This window comes from Chiloscyllium plagiosum, unplaced genomic scaffold, assembly GCF_037043375.1.
Source record: "Chiloscyllium plagiosum isolate Xiang-an unplaced genomic scaffold, Cpla_swu_hap1 HiC_scaffold_36, whole genome shotgun sequence".
NCBI lineage: Eukaryota > Metazoa > Chordata > Chondrichthyes > Orectolobiformes > Hemiscylliidae > Chiloscyllium > Chiloscyllium plagiosum.
In genome coordinates this window covers 12,526,324-12,546,979 of record NW_028270174.1, presented here as the reverse complement: position 1 = coordinate 12,546,979, position 20,656 = coordinate 12,526,324, and the positions used below count along the sequence as shown (strand labels likewise).

The window sequence follows — 20,656 nt, the reverse complement described above, 5'->3', positions numbered from 1 at the left end:
AAATTTGTAAGAGGTTTCAGGCTTACGTCAACCTCAGTTTGAATAATTTGTTCACCTTAGAACAGGGCTTCATTACTGCCCCAACTCTCTTTTTAAATCTAACTTTAGACTCTAAGAATTGGCAACATCAAAGATGACTATTCAGATGACTATGAAAATTGAGTGATTAACTTCTTGGTCTTAACTGCATAATCGTGTGTGCTTATATTTATAGAGATGGACTGAAGCTGTTATAAATGTTGATAAAGACACACATTTTATAATGTTTCTTTCTCCGACATGGATGAATTTCAAGTCGCGGCTCCATTTACGATCTCAGTCCCTGGCCATCGGAGCTATTACTTTTAGTTCTTCCAGTTTGTGAGAAGCCTTTGAGAAAAGCATCCAGTTGGCTTTGCTCGCTTGCTCCTTTCCCCAATTTAGCAAGTTATTAGCAAGACAAATCCCAGTGGAATATAAAAAACTATGGTATATGGGAGTGATGTGCATCAGAGTGGCCTGCTTGAGTTGGTATACATACGTGTGCAGCTGAAACCGCTCCCCCTGTAGCCGGTTATACATTTGCATTTGTACAAGCCTGGTGTGTTCTGACAAGTCGCGAAAGCACTGCATTTATGTGTCCTCCTTGCACACTCGTCAACATCTGGGTGGAGAGGAACAAAATGGGGCAATGTAATCTTTAATCCTGTACGAACATCATGGTCAAACTTCTGCTAAGCTCTTAGAAAATACAACACAGGAACAGGCCAGTGAGTCCAAGTGGTCCATTCTGGTATTCAAGTTTCACTTGAGCCTCTTTACCACCCTATGTCACCTAACCCCAAGGCCCTCCTGTAAAGATAACTGTAAAGTTAGTATAGCCCTACTAAACCATAGGGCTGCTCTTGTATTAGAGGGAGATGACTGGTAGTGGTTTAACCTGATGGTCCCCAAATCTCAGGCAAGGGGAGAATTTGATAAGGTGAATCTTCATGGTAACCTCAGCTTGACCCTATGCTGTTGGCATTACTCTGCATCACAAACTAGATGGCCAACCAACTGACATCTGTAATTATCCAGCCTCCACTTAAATGCATCTGCACCCTAACTTTCACTATATTCTAATCAAGCACTGGGTAAAGAAGCTTCTCCTGAATGCCTCATGAAGAGACTGGGATTGGGACTGCAGCATTGGAACACCCCAACATGTGAAAACTCCTCTCTCCACCTATGCTATAAACCCTTCACAACCACAACTTCCCCAATCCCCAAGTCCTGTCAACGTTTTCTTTTCTCGTGAAAAGAGCTCCAGTCTGTTCAGTCTTTTCTGATTTACAATTTCTTAGGCCCAATATCGCCCTTGAAAATATCTTTTTGCACTTTGACCTGTGTCTCTATATTTTTTTCTCTTGGAATAGGCCCCCACTATAAGACTCAAGAACATTCAGCTGAATGGAAAAATTAACATACTGCCAGCATAACAAAGGCCTATCTGGTATTTTTGTTCCATGGCTTGATGTCATCACCATTACAGAGTCCAATTTCTAAAGCTTGTTCAGGTTCCCATAGAAAAGGGTCTCATTATTATCTCAACTTTTCCTCAATCAAATCTAACATTGAAATCTCCAAAACAGAGAAAGAGAGAGAGAGAAAAATATTTTGGATTGCCGTTCATATAAACCTGTAAGTTTTTGAATATTTAAACTGCATGACCAGTAGATTTTGAGAGAGTAGTGCGTGATCCTGTTTGAATTACCAACAGATAATTAAACCATTCATTTCTGAAAGTAAAATAACAAAGCCCTTTATTCAGTTTGGATTTTAGGCTTTGGCACTTTGCAGAATCAAGCGACTGAGGCAGTGATGCAGCACGAGAAATAATAAGAGTCGCTGTGAAATCTTCAAGTTAAGACTTTTTTTGTAGGAGAGATGGTGTTTCTTGAGTGATAAGTTGAGAGAGAGGTGAGTAATGTTTGGGGAATGAACAAAGTCAAAATCAATCACCCCCTGGTGAGATGTGACCAAGAGACTTGCACAGTAAAAGACACTCCCCCTTACCCATCATTCTCTATGCTGAGTTTTAACTGGTGCAGGGAGTCAGGTGGGGAGGTGGGGGTGATAGCTCAGACCAATCATGCCTTCCACTTGCATGCACCTTCCAGCAGGGGTCAATGTGGAGCGGGAATCACAGTCAAGGTGAAGAAGAGAAGCCACCAGAATTTCAGGGTCATAGCTTGTGGACCGGATAGAGGAGTGCAGTGCTTCCTAATGTGTCTAGAATAGAAGAGACCATAATCTTACCAGACCATAGCTCTCTCATTAGAAACAACAACTGGTGCCAATGGAGAGGTTGAGAAAGTAGATTCCTTTACAATAATGTCAGCTGGTGCAGGAGTTGAACCCAGGCTGTTGGCATCACCCAGTCTGATAAAACCGCAGTCCAGTGACTAAGCTAACTGATCTCCAGCACATCAAACGACCATAAGGTATCAGAGCAGAATTAGGCAATTCAGCTCATTGAGTCTGATCCGCCATTTAATCATGGCTTACATGTTTCTCAACCCCCTTCTCCTACCTTCTCCCCAACCCTATTTGTTAAAGCTATCTCATGTCCCCTTTTCGCTCTCCTGATTTCCCTCTTAAGTATACTCCTACTGCCTTCATACTCTTCGAGGGATTCACTCGATCTCTGCTGTCTATACCTGACCTACACATCTTTCTTATACTTCACCAAACCCTCAATTTCTCTAGTCATTCAGCCTTATTCTTCACCCTAACAGGAATGTACTGTCTCTGGACTCTCGTTATCTCATTTTGACAGGGATTTTATTATAAAATGAATGAGAATGCAGGATGTGTGTCTGACAGTCTGTTGCTAGAGTAGATTCTACAATCCAGCACTCCCAGCTGCAAACACAGTCCGAGTGGAGAGTTTCTGGTTTTCTGTCCATTATAATACCCAGCAGACATGCTCGGAATCTGAATAGGAATTCAAAAGCTCTGTCCGCCTTTAAAGAGACTTACCTAGACAGCGGTATTTGCCGTTGTAGTATCTCAGTTCAAAACCATCATGACATTTGCAGTAGTAACTTCCAAAGGTATTGATGCATTTCCGAAACCTTGGGCACACAACATTCCCTGTGGCACACTCATCGACATCTGAAAGGACACCCATAGGAGTTTGTTGGCAGTTGTTAATTAAATCAGCTCAGTGGATCGTCACAGTTTACATCTCTGAAAGGCTGAGCCAGAGGTCACATTGCAAGTTGTGTTGACCTTCCAAACCAAGCTACTAACAGGATGGAGCTGATTAGAGCCAGAGCTCCACTCCTGGCCAAGACTAACATTATAGGTAATCGCCACACCTCTGGGGCAGGTGGGATTTGACCCTGCCCTTCTGGTTCAGAGGTAGCAATGTTACGACTGCATCATAAGCAGCCGAGACAGTTTTAATTTCTATTTTCCGCTGTAGGGCTGTAAAATAAGTGAGTGGTTGTCAGTGTGGCTTGCAGGGTGAAGCACAGTGTTGTGGGTGAGCCAACGCACAGGCCATGCGTGGCATTCTTTGTCCTCTGGCCTTCCTCTGACCACTGGCAAAGGTGAAGCATGAGAACATCGAAAATACTGCCTCCTCCCTCTGCAGCTCTGGATTCCACCCTATCAAAGGGAACACAACCAATACTGATCATTCAAAAACAAAGCAAAAGCTAATTCACTGCAAAGACAGGAGGAAGAGGGAAGAGAGGGAAACTGTGCACTCTACCAGAGTGTGAGAGTTACACCAACTCCAGGAGTTCAGGCCTGAGCTGTTGCAAATGGCTGCTGCCTTTCAGAGTTTTGTTTTGTCCATGGACAGCCTATGAAGGGGACAATTCGTAGATGCAATTGTAAAGTCAGGCAGATTGTATCAGGCTAGTACTTCAGTAGAAGCAAACCATCTAATAACTGATAACTCCAGCCAAATGAAGTCATTGGATGGGGAAGGGACATGGGAACAGAAGTAGACCATTTAGTCCCTCAAATCTGTGGAGCTATTCTACCTCAAAATGGTCACTCTGCACTTTGACTGCACCTTGTAATGAGGAGTGTAGATAGAGAGAAACCTTTCCTCTTAACAGAGGGATCACTAACCTTCCAACCAGCACCACAGTTTTAAGCTAAGGGGCAGGATGTTTAGAGGGGATACAAGCAATAGTTTTTCACCCAGCAGAAGGTGAGTAACTGTAACACACTGCCTGAAAGGGGGTTAGAGGCAGGAAATCTGAAGACATTGGAAAAGTATTTAGATGAGCACTTGGTATGCATTACTTGCAAACTTATGGATATGCACTGGAAAATGGGATTAGAATAGATGGGGTTGGATGGCTGGCACAGATATGATGGGCCGAAGAGTCTCTGTCGTGTTGTAAAACTCTATGACTCATTTGTAACAGGTTCTACTTCTGCCTGTGATTCCTCAAACAAGGAATGCTGGAAAATCACAGTCTAATTTGAACAAGCCCCCGGCGTACATACCCACACAGGTCCTCCTATCAGGTCCGAGCTGCAGTCCCGGTGATGGACAACGACACCGAATGTCTCCTTTCACCTCATCGCAGCCATACTGGCAGTTTGCCATTGCACATGACCGCATGTCTGTCAAACAGCAACAGCAACACAAGTTCATTCCTGCACTAGCAAAAGAAAACTATCACAGTGCACATATGGCCATCACTATTACCCCAACCAATCACAAAAGACCAGGATGGAATGCTGACAATGCATATTCGCTCAATCAACCTCCATAACGAAAGAATGGTTGAAGGTTTCAGGCTTATCACTTATTGAAGTACATTAAGCCACTATAGCTGACCCATTAGCCTCTCTGACACACCATTGCACTCCCAGTCTGATCACTCCCTCCTCAGCATCTGATCCTGTTCCAGTAATCCCACCACATGTTTAAGGGACAATAGGTCACCTTGCAGTTTGGCACATCACAGCCTTCTGGTGAGTCCAGCAATTTCTGATCGTAACCGTGAACTCCCATTTTTCAGACAGTTGCTGCCATTTATACTTCCTGTGTCCCATTACCTGCCAATTTTCCCTTGCATCAGCACTCCTTGCCCCATCATTCTCGACTGCCCTCTACCCAATATCTTCCCTTCTATTCTATCATGGCCTCCATGGCTTTTCCCCAGAGCTCAGTCCTTGCTTTGTAAGCTTTTCCCAGTTCTGATAAAAGGCTGTCAGCCTGATTCATAGTTAAAAATCACACAACACCAGGTTATAGTCCATCAGGTTTATTTGGAAGCACTAGCTTTCGGAGCGCTGCTCCTTCATCAGGTGGAGAATAAGATTGTAAGACACAGAATTTATAGCAAAAGTTTCCAGTGTGATGTAACTGAAATGACCATGTTGGTTTCAGTTCTTTCAAATCATTTAACAAACAATCCAGGTCTTTTTCAATTTCAGTTAATTCACGCTGTAAACTTTTGCTATAAATTCTGCGTCTTACAACCTTATTCTCCACCTGATGAAGGAGCAGCACTCTGAAAGCTAGTGCTTCCAAATAAACCTGATGGACTATAACCTGGTGTTGTGTGATTTTTAACTTTGTACACCCCTGTCCAACACCAGCCCGATTCATGCCCTCGATCTGCTGAATATTTCCAACATTTGCTGTGTCTTTTTCTCTCTTATCTCTGCAGAGGTGCAGCTTCCTGTGGGAGTGTCTGACAATTAGTCACAGGAGCAGAAACATTACCCAATGCCCCCTCTTTTTAAACCAGGTAAGTTAAGTTCAAAGGCACAGCAACCTCCAGGCTAAAGTTTTTGAGCCAGAACCTAGGCCCCACGGACAGCCCACAGTTCCAAAGAACACAGGATTCGCCACACCAGTGAGTTTGACTTTAAATTTGTTACAATTGTCGTGAAGTGAGGAGTAGGGTTATAATAACTGGAGTTTAGATAAATGAGGGGGGATATCTCATAGAAGCCTATAAAATTTTAATAGGACTAGACAGAGAAAACATAGAAAGCATATTTCTGATGGTAGGGCAGTCAGGCGTTACAGTCTAAGGATATGGAGTAGGCCATTCAGGACAGAAATGAGGAGAAATTTCTTCACCCAGAGAGTGTGAGCCTATGGAATTCTGCTGCAGAAAACAGTTGAGGCTGAAACATTAAATGTTTTCAGGAGGAATTATATTCAGTTCTGAGGGCTAAAGGAAGCAAAGGGTATGGGGGAGAAAGCAGGAACAGGATATTGAGTTCGATGATCAGCCATGATCATATTGAAAGGTGGTACAGGTTCAATGGGCCGAATGGCCTATTCCTATTCCTATTTTCTACATTTCTGTGTCATCTACCTATGCGATGGGCCAGTGATTTCACAAATCACAGAAGTGCTACAGCATAAAAGGAGGCTGTTTGGCCCATCGTGTCTGTACCAGCTCTCAGCGTTCTGACTTATTGCCTTTCTCCTGCCTTTTCCCCAGTGACCCTGAGTATAGAGTAATAGAGGTGTACAGCATGGAAACAGGCCCTTTAGTCCAACTCTTCCATGCCAGCCAGTTATCCTAAATTAATCTAGTTCCATTTGCCAGTACTTGGCCCATATCCCTCTAAATGTTTCCTATTCATGTATCTATTCAAATGCCTTTTAAATGTTGTAATTGTACCAGCCTTTACCACTTCCTCTGCCAGCTCATTCTGCATCACCCTCTGTGTGAAAATGTTACCCCTTAAGCCCCTTTTATATCTTTCCCCTCTCACCTTAACCTATACCCTCTAGTTTTGGACTCCCCTACCCTTGGAAAGATCTTGGTTATTCACCCTATCCATGTCCCTCATGATTTTATAAATCTCGATAAGGTCACCCCTCAGCCTCTGATACTCCAGGGAAAATAGTCCCAGCCTGTTCAGCTTCTCCCAGCTCAAACCCTCCAACCCAGCAACACACTTGTCAATCTTTTCTGCACCTTTTCAAGTTTAACAACATCTTTCCTATAGCGAGGAAATCAGAACTGTATACAGTATTCCAAAGTGGCCTAACCAATGTTCTGTACAGCCACAACATGACCTCCCAACTCCTATACTCAACACACTGATGAATAAAGGCAAGTGTACCAAATGCCTTCTTCATTACCCTGTCTACATTCAAGGAACTATATTGTTCCTTCATTAAATAGCAATCTGCTGTCCTCTTGAATGAATCAGTGTCCATCACGTCCACAGGCAGTTTGTCCCAGACCCTAACCACTTGCTGCATGTAAAAGCTTTTCCTCACAAGGCATTTGATTCATTTGCAAATTACTTTAAATCCGTGCCCCTTTAATGTTTGATCTTTTTGTGAGAGCAAACAGTTTCTCCCTATTTACTTTGTCTGGACCCCTAAGATCAAATGTTGGCTTTTAGGCTGGTTGCTTAAAGTGTGCAGTGTTGATGAGCGAGCAAAACATTCCTTGAAGGTTATTCGCTGTCACCACTAGATGATGCCATCTCAGAGTGAATGAGAATATCCATCAGCACCTTGTTTGGCTATTGTTGGATTTCTACTGAGCTACCCTTGTCTCCCCTCTCCCAGTGGCCCCACAGCCCGCACCATGAGCTCAATGTGAACTGGGCTGTTTTGACTCGGGAGGCTGCTCCCAGTCACACTGTGTTCATAGATCCTGGTGCTGCTGTCACTCAGAAACCCAGGCTGACATTTCTCAAGCCTGGTAGCCGATGAACAAAGCCTTGAACAAGCTGCCTCAAAGAAATTAGAACTCCAATAGACTCTGACCAATGACTGTGCAGAACATAGAAGCAGGGAGAGGACATTCAGCCCTTTGAGCCTGTTCCACCATTCAATTTGATCACAGCTGATCATCATAATAACGGCCTGGCAGTATTATCACTAAACTATCAATCCACAGACCCGAATACTGTTCTGGAGGTGTGGGTATGAATCCTATCGTGGTAAATGATGGAATTTGAATTCAATTAAAAAAATTTGGAATTAAAAGTCTTATGACAACCATGAACCATTATGAATTGCTGGGAAAAACCCATCTGATTCATCAATGTCCTTTAGGGAAACAAACTGCTGGTCTGGCTCATATGTGACTCAAGACACACAGCCATGGGATTGATTCTTAACTACTCTCTGGGCAATGAGGAATAGGCAATAAATGCTGGCCGTGTTCATATTCCATGAATGGATAGAAAAACAAAATCCAACTCAATACCCTGTTCCTCCTTTCTCCCCACTCCCTTTGGAACTTTTAGCTCTAAAAACTGTACCTATCGCGTTCTCGAAAACATTCAATGTTTTTGTTTTAATCACTCTCTGTGGCAGAGAATTCCACAGGTTCACCACTCTCAGGGTGAAGAGACTTCTCCTCATCTCAGTGCTAAATAGTTTAACCAATATCCTTCGGAAAAGACTTGTGTCTATACAATGCAACATTTGCACCATCTTTACAGTGTTTGAAGTATTTCTGTATGGTAGTCAGTTGGGTTATGGTAGGCAATGTTTCCTTTTTATTTGTGGGCTATGGGTGTGCTGGCCAGGTCAACATTGATTGCCTATCCCTAACTGCACAGAGGGCAGTTAAGAGTCAACCACATTGCTGTGGATCTGGAGTCACATACATAGACCAAACCAGGCAAGGATGGCAGATTTCCTTCCCTAAAAGACATTAGTGAATCAAGTAGGTTCTTCTTACAACAAACAGTGGTCACCATTGCATCGGCTTTTATTTCAGATGTCCAAGTGCTGAATTTAAATTTGCCTATCTGCCACAGTGGGATTTAAACCTATGTCCTACTTATCAGCGAGCTCTGGATTCCACTGACATTACCAGGATGCCACCATTTCCCCTTGCAATAAAGAATAGTTAATGTCGCAATTACTTTCACAAGCTTCGGAAGAACCGATTGCCTTACTGCAGGCCACCACCAAGTAACTGCAAGCATCTTCTAAGGTAGGAGATGGACACAGGACTGCATTGAAAACAAACCACTTACTGGCACAGGATCCATCAGACATGAGCATGTAGCCATTCAGACAGTAGCATTTGTAGCTGCCATACGTGTTCATACATCGATGTTTGCATGGGCGAGGCTTCATCCCACATTCATTAAAATCTGTTCCACAAAATAAATGCTGCAGTTAATTTTAGCATAAAATCATTCCTCTCAATTACCAAGTTACGTCTGGCACAGTACTCAAAACCTCAGCTAAAGGTGCCATAGCTCCAAAGGGTTGTTCTCCCATTACAGAGAGACAGAGAGACAGAGAGAGAAGGAGAGGGAAAGAGAGAGAGAGAGAGGGTGGGGGGTGGGAGGGAAAGAGAGAGAGAGAGAAAGAGAAAGAGAGAGAGAGAGAAAGAAAGATATCTAGTGTTGGTTTAACCTGAGGATCACTACACCTAAAGGGAGGGGAGAAGTCAAGAAGGTAGAATCTTCATTGTGCCTCAGGAACTGAACCTGTGCTGTTGACATCTCTCTGCATCGCAAACTTATCATTCAGAACAGAAATAAAACAAACGGACAGCAGTTTTTGGAGTTCTGAAACAAAATCAAAAATTGCTAAAGAAACTGCTAATTGATTAAGGGAATATAACTGATAATACACAGCCCTACTGGGTAAAGAATTCCAAAAACTCCTAACCCTCTGGATGATGGAGCCTCTCATCAACTCAGTTCTAAGTGTCCCTTGAGACTATGACCCCCATTGCTTAAGGAGTCCATCCTCCAAGGCAGTGGATACAACCTTTTAGCATCTACGCTGAAAGAATTTTGCACTGTGAGACGTTTATACATTTCAATTATATCACCTCTCACCCTTTTAGAGAGAGAGAGAGAGAGAGAGAGAGAGACCTGGTGCTGGTTTAACCCGAGGATCACTACACTTCAGGGGAGGGAAGACATCAAGAAGGTAGAATCTTCATGGCGCCTCAGGCACTGAACATGTGCCGTTGACAGCTCCCTGCATCGCAAACTCTCTCCTTGGGGTGGTACAGTGGCTCAGTGCTGCTGCTCACAGCGCTAGGGACCCAGGTTCGATTCCTGCCTCGGGCGACTGTCTGTGTGGAGTTTGCACATTCTCCCAGTTTCTGCATGGGTTTCCTCCCACAATTTAAAGATGTGCAGGTCAGCTGAATTTAAGGGACATGGGATAGGAGAGGTAAGTGGAGTTGAGGTAAAGGATCATTATCTTATTGGATGGTGGAACTGGTAAATTGGCTATGCTAAATTGCCAAGTCAGGAGTAAATACAGGGTAGGGGAATGGGTGTGAGTGCGTTACTCTTCGGAGGGTCAGTGTGGACTTGTTGGGCCAAAGGGCCTGTTTCCATACTGTAGGGGATCTAATCTAATCTAAACTCCAGAGAATATACGGTGCTCATACTCAAATTCTCCTTGTAGTTCAACTCATGAATCTGAAGAATCAATCTGACTGAAACTATCTAGTTTCTAGGGTATACTGTACACATCCTTTTTGACATTGGAGTTACACTTCTGTTAAAGCACTCAACATGCTTCACACAAACATTGCTTTAAGTTCCAACTGCCTCCATTGTACAGGAGTCAGGCTGACATTGATGATTCAGTTTGAATGATACCAAATTTTAAGAAGGTAGATATTGACTTTGGAAGACATGTAGCACCAAATTCAGGAACCTAATAGTTAGCTTTGATTTGGTTACCTGTGACTCAGTACTAGTTCTATAGCTCTGTATAGTCATTTCTTGTTAGTCACAGTGTCATACAGCGCAGAAACAGACCCTTCGTTCCAACTCATCCATGCCAACCAGGTTTCCTAGACTGAACCAGTCCCATTTGCCTGTGCCTGGCCCATATATTTCTAACCTATTCCTGTTCATGTACATGTCTAACTGTCTTTTAAATGGTGTAATTGTACCTGCATCTGCCACTTCCTCTGGTAACTCATTCTCTACATACTCCACTCTATGCCCCTGAGGTCCCTTTTAAATCTTTCGCCTCCCTCCCTCTATTTTTGTACTCCCCTACTCTGAGAAAAAAAACCTTGTCTATTCACCCTATTCATGCTCCTCGTGATATTATAAACCACTATAAAGTGACCTCTCAGCCTCCAAAGCTCCAGGGGAAAATCTCTCAGCCTCTCCTTATAACTCAAACCTTCCAGTCCTGGCAACATCCTTGTAAATCTATGTTGCACCCTTTCCAGTTTAACAACTATCCTTCCTGTAGAAGGGTGACCAGAATTTAACATAGTACTGTATTCTAAATGTGCCTCACCAATATCTGGTATAGTCACAATGTGACATCCCAAGTTACTACACTCAATGCTCTGACCAATGAAGGCATGCTTGCCAAGCACCTCCTTCATCACTCTGTCTACCTGTGATGCCATTTTTTCTTATGTACGTCCACCCCTAGGATTCTCTGTTCAACAACATTCCCCAGGGCTCTACCATGGCTGATTTGTCTTACCAAAATGCAACACCTCACATTTATCTAAATTAAACTTGCAGATTAATAAATCCAATGATACCACCTAGAGTGCAGAGAATATCTAGAATTCCCACGATAGTGGCAATTGTTCCAAATGATCTACTCTGTGTACGTGTAGCAGTATTTAGCTGCATCACGATTGTGAAATTTGAACTCATGATTTTGAGGTTGTTACTCAAATACTAAAACTATGATGCCACCACATTCAAAAATGTACAAGCTGTTGATCTAAACACTATTCAAAAGGTTCTTCCATCTCCTTATTAAACATGATCATTAACGTCAGTGACCTCTGGATGTTACATTCCATGTACAGTGAGCAGTTCCGCTGTTCTCACAGTCCCTTATATACAAAAAAGGAGCAAAGATGACATGAAGACCAAACAAATTGGACATATTGTTTAGGTTTTGCCTTGTTTTAAGATTACCATTGGTGCTTTCCCTTATTTGGTTATATCTGGGTTCATTCATATCAGAAATAGATCACTTTGCTGTTTACAATATCTATAACCTGATCAATAGTTAATCAGATTTAGCACCAGGTAACAACTATAGCAGTGCTTACAAAATGATTTTCCATTGTGACCTTATGGTGACTGATGGTCACCTTGAGCTCAGACTTGAGAGCTGGGGTGGGGTAGATATGAGAGATGACAGCCGGTGGATTTGGGGGTGAGGGTGAGTCATGTGGGCAAATGGTGTCTGTTTCATTCGCAGTTTTTACAAAGTTCCACATCATCAATTTCTCCGCAATGTTTTTCCACACAACATTTTAGTCTCAAGGTTCAGCAGATTTGGCCACACCTACGTTATAGATAAAGCTCCAAAGATTGAAAGTTTCTTGCAGTTTTTAGAACAGGGTTGGAGCTCCATGTAGCCATTGCTTCCTTGGAGCTTGTGAATCTCAAAATTTCACCTCGCAGTTCGGAAAGCCCTGAACTATTGCTCAGACATTCAGAGAGAGAGGAACTCTGACAGTAGTTAGGCAAAATGTAACCAACAGGATTTCATTAATTTTGTGTCAAAGATCATGACAATTAGCAACGACAAAATCCAGTTGCCTTGTGAAAATGTCTTCTCATTAGAGTGAGGGGAAAGTTTCTTAGTTCATACACCCATTGTCAGTATCCAGCCCTCCCAGGTCAGGTACAGAGTGGTTAGGTATAAAGTAACCTCCTCCAAAACAGCAGAAAGGTTGGGGTGAGGCAACAGAAAATGAATGTTAGTAACTCAGCAGTCAGACTTACACTCCATCCAACTTTCCATCCAAAAATTGAAATAAACCCCTCTGTTTGTCTGTCTGTCTCTCTCCCCTAAAACCCATTGCACTAACTTACAACTTTTCATTTCCCAAGTCAGTTAGAATTAGGGATGCAGTGGTGTAGCAGTAATATTACTGACCTAGCTGCCCCTGGAACCCCAAGTCGAGATCCCACTATGGCAGATGGTAAAATCCGAATCTAAGGGAAAATCCTGGAATTAAAAGCTGGCTTAATGGTCACCCATATAATCACTGCCCATTGTAATAAAAACTCATCTGGTTTACCTTTAGAGAAGGAAATCTGCCATCCTTACCTGATCAGGTTTACATGTGACACCAGACTCTCAGCAATGTGGCTGACTCTTAGCTGCCTCCAGAATAGTATGGCAAGCCATTCAGTTCCAGGGTATTTACAGATGGGCAATAAATGCAGAACGGGCTAGTAACATACACATCCCAATATTAAAAGAAAAAAAAAGAGGATAGCCATTTGTTTGTTCATAGGATGTGGATGCCACTGGCCAGGCCAGTATTTACTGTCCATCCCTAATTGCCCAGAGGGCAGTTAAGAGTCAACCACATTGCTGTGGGTCTGGACTCACTTCCCTCCCTAAAGGGCATTAATGAAAAAGATGGCGACAACCAACAGTGGTTACAATTGAACTACACTTTTGCTCCAGATTTTCAATTAATTCAAATTTCACCAACTGCACTGGTGATGAGATTTGAGCCCACATCCCCAGGGCGTTGTTCTGCATTACTGGATTACTACAGACATTACCAGTACACCCTATGGTTACACTGGCTCTTTCCCAGTGCAATCTAAAATGAATCCAGCATCTCTCCTTCGAGCATGGCTTTCTATTCTGCTTCAAATATTTTCTCTCAATTTTACTCCTCACACGTAGTAACATTCGAAATTGGTTTCGTTTTGTCACTGACTCCCCAGCAAGAGTTTCCTCAGCATCCTTCAGTTGAATTCGCACTCAACATCTCCAAGAATGAGGGGTGTGGATAAGGTGAATGGCCAAGGTCTCTTTCCCAAGGCAGGGGGAGTCCAAACCTAGAGAGGCATTGGTTTAAGGTGAGGGAGGAAGGATTTAAAAGGGATTTGAGGGGTAACTTCTTCACTTACAGGGTGGTGTGTGTATGGAAACGAGCTACCAACAGTGGTGATATAGGCGAGTACAATTATAATATTTAAAAGGCATTTAGATGGATACATGAAGAGGAAGGACTTGGAGGAATATGAGATAATTGCAGGTAAATGAGACTAGTTCAGTCTGGGATAGGGACCAAAGGATCTATTTCTGTGTTCTATGACTCTATGATGAAGTATCTTTCCCACAATGTGGCAATCAGCAATCCAACTTAAGGTGAATCAAAGTTTTGACACATTTATTCATGTCCCTTTACTCATGTCCCTGTTAGTAAAAGTCAGAGTCCTTTTGTTTTGGGTATATAATTCAATAGGGATGGGGCTATTAAAGGCCTGGTAAATGAAAAACCTCCTTCACTCTTTCCCACAATAAAAGAAAGCCTGCTCTGTAATCTCCTGTCACAGGACAGACATCTGAAAGCAACAAGACTTCCAGCCCAACCATCATACGGACGCAGATCCCAAAGGTGAAAGGTTATCCAAGCCATTGCAGCATCTAGTTCTGTAATTGTTTACTACATAAATGATTTGGATGCGAGCATAAGAGGTACAGTTAGTAAGTTTGCAGATGACACCAAAATTGGAGGTGTAGTGGACAGCGAAGAAGGGCACCTCAGATTACAACAGGATCTGGACCAGATGGGCCAATGGGCCGAGAAGTGACAGATGGACTTTACTTCATTTTAGATTAGATTCTCTACAGTGAGGAAACAGGCCCTTCAGCCCAACAAGTCCACACTATCCCTCTGAAGAGAAACCCACCCAAACCCATTCCCTTCCCTATATTTACCCCTGACTAACGCACCTAACACTGTGGGCAATTTAGCATGGCCAATTCACCCGACCTGCACATCTTTGGATTGTGTGAGGAAACCGGAGCACCTGGAGGAAACCCATGAAGACATGGGGAGAATGTGCAAACTCCACACAGACAGGCGGAAATCGAACCCAGGACCCTGATACTGTGAGGCAGCAGTTCTAACCACTGAACCACCATGCTGCCCATGGGAAAGCAAATCTTAGCAGGACTTAAACACTTAATGCTAAGGTCCTAGTGGGTGTTGCTGAACAGAGAACCTTGGAGTGCAGGTTCATAGCTCCTTGAAAGTGGAGTCGCAGGTAGATAGGATAGTGAAGAAGGCGTTTGGTATGCTTTCCTTTATTGGTCAGAGTATTGAGTACAGGAGTTGGGAGGTCATGTTGCGGCTGTACAGGACATTGGTTAGGCCACTGTTGGAATATTGCATGCAGTTCTGGTTTCCTTCCTATCAGAAAGATGTTGTGAAACTTGAAAGGGTTCAGAAAAGATTTACAAGGATGTTGCCTGGGTTGGAGGATTTGAGCTACAGGGAGAGGCTGAACAGGCTGGGGCTGTTTTCCCTGGAGCATCGGAGGCTGAGGGGTGACCTGATAGAGGTTTAAAAAATTATGAAGGGCATGGATAGGATAAATATACAATGTCTTTTCCCTGGGGTGGGGGAGTCCAGAACTAGAGGGCATAGGTTTAGGGTGAGAGGGGAAAGATATAAAAGGGACCTAAGGGGCAACTTTTTCACACAGAGGGTGGTACGTGTATGGAATGAGCTGCCAGAGGAAGTGGTGGAGGCTGGTACAATTGCAACATTTAAGAGACATTTGGATGGGTATATGAATAGGAAGGGTTTGGAGGGATATGGGCCGGGTGCTGGCAGGTGGGACTAGATTGGGTTGGGATATCTGGTCCTCATGGACGGGTTGGACCGAAGGGTCTGTTTCCATGCTGTACATCTATATGACTCTATAACTCTATAAACTAATAAGGAATAATGACAAATAAGACCAGCATTTTATATTCTTGAACTTGCACTCACAATTATTTTTAGACAACATGCTCATATAAAAACCCAGGGCAAGTATCATTACTTGCTTGTTGCTCCAGTATTTACAAGCCACTTGTCTAATTTGATGTCCGTTGGGGTTCAGGGCTGTGAGTAAACAGTTCATTTCTCCAATGAACAGAGGTCAAGTCCCGAGTGGCTTTGTCCTCATTTATCAAGCTAGCAGGTCTAACTTTCCTCAATGAATCCAAAATCTGCTTTTAGTTCAAAACAAAGTCAACCTCAAGAATTCTGACTAAATGGTTAGCATCGCCAGACAGTAACAGATCTCATTAAAGAAACGATCGTGTTCTATCTGCAAGAATTAAAAATATCAGTCATGAAAACATCCAGGTAATTATGTTCAAAATTCACCTGAGTGGCCAGCACATGATTATTCTTAAACTACTACTGGTCTGATAAATATGACAGAATTATAGAATCCGATAATGTGGAAACAGGCTCTTCGGCCCTACAAGTCCACACTGACTTTCTGAACAGTGACCCATCCCCCTATCCTTCTATCCTATATCATCCCTAACTAATGCACCTAATCTGCACATCCCAAAACATTATGGGCAATTTAGCGTGGCCAATTCACCTAATAAGCACATCTTTGGATTGGGTGAGGAAACCGGAGCACCCTGAGGAAACCCGGGAGAATGTGCAGACTCCACACAGACAGTCGCCTAAGGCTGGAATCAAACCCAGGTCCCTGGCGCTGTGAGGCAGCAGTGCTAGCCACTGTGCACCCCCCCAAATAGTGTTTATTTTCAGTCCAGATTTAAATTATGTTGGGAAAATGATACTTGTTATGGTACAAAATAACATGGGTGGATTAACCAGCGGGTAAGTTGGGGGATGGGATGCTCTTCAAAGAGTCAGCGTGGATTTAATGGGCCGAATGGCCTGCTTCCATATTGTAGAGATTCATGGGTGCAGGATTTGAAGCGGGGGTCACAGCAGATTTAGGTAAAATCTTTTCCTTTAATGAAAGTATAGGATTTACTGAGTTAAAAAAAGAAGGATATCCACTTTATAGTAACCTTCTCATTGTCAGGAATGCTAAAGTGCTTGAAAGCCAATTAAATAATCTGCACTGAAGTCACTGTTATAATGTCCTCAGCAGACTCCCAAACATAACAATGTGACAATGACCAGATCGTGTTTCCGTGATGTTGATTGAAAATGAAATATTGATCAGAACACCAGGAATACTTCCACTTTTCTACTTGACAATACTGGCCTCAGGTCTTTTGCATCTGATTGACAGGGCAGATGGGATTTTGGTTTAGTGTTGGGATTTCTATTTAAATCACAATTCAATTTCTCCCCTTCCTAAAAAGTGAGAGAATGGACATTAGATGAGACCAGATTCAATCTTGGTTGTGATTCCTTTGGGGTGGAATAGCCAACATACATTACAATTCCAAAACAGAAAAGACTGCCAGCCGCATCGAGCACCAGACAACTACCAGCAACCCCAGAAAGAACCTTAACATTAATCACTGCCTCCAGAAACAGCAGCAAAGAAAATCTGAATCAAGCATTTCTACAGATGCTTGATTTCTGAGTTCCTCCTCATTAACTCCTCACAGTACCCTACAGGCTTTGAATACACGGTTTGAAGATGGAAAGACGTGTCAGTTTGTAATCCACTATCTCATTCTCCCCACCTGTGATGTGCAAAATATTGCTTTGCATGCATTTGAAACCTCCTTGTGAAAATAACCCAAGAAATAGATCAATATTGTGTTCAAATGCTCCAGATGTCAAAGACTACATTTGAGCACCAGAGTATTTGCTCCAGTTCCTAAAGTTATGAAATGAAACAAAGGGGTCCTTTGAAAAATTGAACCTGAATATCTGAGCTCCGTGAAGCTAGTATGTAAAGTGAAAGCTGTGAAAGCCAGGGTGTACTGTTTATAGATACATTAAATATTTCCCAAGAAATAGGTATCCTCCAGATTGGGGAAAAATTAGCAGCATACAAAAATATATTTAAATATAACCATGGTAGGGAGTCTAAGTTGTGGTAACATGTACTTTGTGCAGAGATCTGTTCCCGTTGTCTTGATCAATATTTAAATTTCATCAACATCGCTAAAGTTTTAGCTGGTCATTGTCACATTATTGCTTTGGGAGTTTTCTAAGTCCAAATTAATACTAAAGTCTTTCCTACACGACAACAGTGATGACAGTTCAGAATATTTAATTGGTTTTTGAACATTTCAGGGTTCCTGAAAATAGGATTACATGGAGCAATGGAGTGAGCTAGTACCAACTCCAACTTGCTTTCCATCACGTGAATGACCAGGAATTTCTCCCCTTGCAGCAGAAAGGCCTGTGGAGGCCAAGTCATTGTGTGTGTTTAAGACAGAAATAGATACGTTCTTGATTTGTAAAGGGATCAAGGGTTACAGCGGGAAGGCAGGAGACTGGGGTTGAGAAACATATCAGCCAAGATCGAATGGCAAAGCAGACTTGATGGACTGAATGGCCTAATTCTGCTCCTATAATTTATGGTGTTATGGTTTCTGGTGCCTGTCACCTGACACAAAGCGGAAGGATTTGCAGTACTGTCAACTTCCTTGACCTTATGGTCCTAGGGTGGGATTCGAACCTCAAATCTCTGCTTCAGAGCCAGGGCCACTTACCCACTGTCACACAGGACTTCCCAAATGTAAATAAAGTGAAAGTCAGCATATTCCCAGAGGACCATAGAGCTGTCATTAGAGAGCGCTGGCCGGTGGTGAGTTTAACCTGAAGCTCATCACACCTCCCCTCAGGCAATGGATGAGGTTGAGGAGGTGGCACCTTTGTGATAACCTCAATGGATGTGGGAATTGATTCATGCTGTTATGTTATGCTTCCTCACAAACTAGCTGTCCAGACAACAGAGCTCACCAATCCCCAAAATATACCTGTATATATACTTGCACTTCTATGTTTTAAAATCATATATATCCTCAACATATGTAACTCAGAAATTTACCATAGTGTGTAAATATTTTATGTGTACCTAAAGTTATGTGTATCTAAAATTTATCTATGGTTTATGCTTCTTTAGTGTATAAATTCAGGACCATTTATTACTTGAACAAATGATATACATGCAATTTATTGATGGGAATGGTTAATATCGTATTATTGTGTAATGCCAATGCTATTTCTTGACTAATCTGTCAAAGCATGTGAAGGGTTCACTCAAATAAGAAAATCCTTCTGCATTGGACAACATCATAACTTCTACTTGGGATTCTTGTTCTTACCTTGATTGCATGTTTTGCCTGTGTACCCTGGGTAGCACTTGCATCTATTTGGTCCCACACACTCGCCATGTTTACATCCGTGTTGGCACACAGCTGGGAAGAGTAGAATAAACAAGTTCAAGTTTGGAATTGATCAAACAGTAGCCTCATCTGCTCAGGGAGTTCACTGTCACAGAGTGAGCCTTTCAATATCAACAATTGTAGGTACTACATTCTATAGCTTCAATCCAACACAATTCTATACAGTAAGAGCAGATAATTAGATGTGAATTTCTCATAATTAATTCACAAAGACAATTTCGCTGCTATTCTAACATTAATAGGCAATGGCTGAACTTGAACAATGATTTAACAAATTCATTTGGAAGATGTTCTTAGAATGAGATTGTTATTCAACTAAAACTAAATTGTATCTTTTCAATGTAATTTACTCTTTGAACATTAAATGTGCTGAGAGGCATCCCATCTTTTTCTCCAAAATTTGCCTCATCCGTCATTGAAAGTATTACAAACTGGCTGCTGACTTGATCAGTTGACAATACCACTGGGGTGTTGCTATAAGATTCACACATGATAAAAGCTACTGTGTTGGACTGACATGACATACTTTAAGGGATTGGAGGAAGACAGCACAGGACTTACCTCAAAATGGTAGATGGTAATTGGATTCAACAAACACTGTAATTGGACATCCTGCTATTGGCAATGTTAGTATAATTTTCAGTCAGGTAACCCAGTAATCTTCTCCTCAGAACATTGTTGTTTTTGCTTTACTGCACAATGCTGACTTACCTTAATACACACATTCATAAAGTATCTTACAATAATAGAGTTGTGGAGCTCCTGTTAATAAGTGTTCAACACCAGACAAAGCAGATAAAACCAATCCTTTGTCTGTGCTGAGTTAGCTCATCTTTGGACAGGGTTGAAATTGACTTCACCTTGGGAAGGGAGGAGGGGAGATGGAAAATGGGGGAAATCAATATCATTTTTATCATTTTACAGTGACACCCTGCAGGAAAGAGACGACTGCGGACATCATCGGCATTGTCCTCTGAGACTGAATAGCTTGTGAACATTGTCCAGGATCTTTCCAGGTGAGGAATGAATGGTTCAATAGAGAGCTGTCAGTCTTACAGTTATGCCAGACTGATTCAGAGCCCTCAAGAAATAAAAAACAGAACATGGGAAATAGAAAGTGATGGACACAAAGGTTTTGGGGATATAGGGAAATCCAGCTGATGATCAGCCACAGTCTTATTGAATGGCAGAGCAAACGTAAGGGGTGATATAACTGCTCCTATTTCTTATGTTGTCAAGGCAGGAAACATTGCAGAATGAACTGCAATGACATTTTTTCTAGCTGTGTAGAAATTTGAAATCTGTAAGAGAAGTAGTCGATAAAAAATCTCACTGACCATAAGACACCACTTGCAATGACCAAAACTAAAATCCATTTTTATTTCTATGACTTTATCTGGCAAAAGAACCTGACGTGTGTGTCTTTTTTTAAAACCTGGGATGAATTGCTTCAAAGGCAGAGGATTCAGTTTCATTCAAACATTTAATAGTAATTGGATAAATGGTTGCAAAGGAAGATGTTGCAAAGCTAATGGAAGAAAGTACAGGGGGTTTGATGAATTAGATGCCTCTTTCAAAGGC

General features: G+C 42.3%; 1 protein-coding gene and 1 long non-coding RNA gene across 3 annotated transcripts in view; one reads left to right on the top strand and one right to left on the bottom strand.

Annotated features, from left to right (window-relative positions):
* Positions 1-20,656, bottom strand: part of npnta (nephronectin a) — a 69,575-nt gene that overhangs the window by 32,822 nt on the left and 16,097 nt on the right. For both annotated transcript variants that reach the window (XM_043674349.2, XM_043674350.2), the window contains 5 exons: positions 18,995-19,087; positions 8,974-9,093; positions 4,495-4,614; positions 3,004-3,138; positions 521-643 (listed from right to left, as the gene is read on the bottom strand). In XM_043674349.2, coding sequence (XP_043530284.2) covers positions 521-643; positions 3,004-3,138; positions 4,495-4,614; positions 8,974-9,093; positions 18,995-19,087 — 591 coding nt within the window. The remainder of the gene's footprint in view (positions 1-520; positions 644-3,003; positions 3,139-4,494; positions 4,615-8,973; positions 9,094-18,994; positions 19,088-20,656) is intronic.
* LOC122539478 (uncharacterized) overlaps positions 5,755-20,656 on the top strand; it is a 54,543-nt gene continuing 39,641 nt past the window's right edge. Inside the window, exons 1-2 of the long non-coding RNA XR_006309100.2 lie at positions 5,755-5,858; positions 20,000-20,091. This is a non-coding gene — a long non-coding RNA (uncharacterized LOC122539478). The remainder of the gene's footprint in view (positions 5,859-19,999; positions 20,092-20,656) is intronic.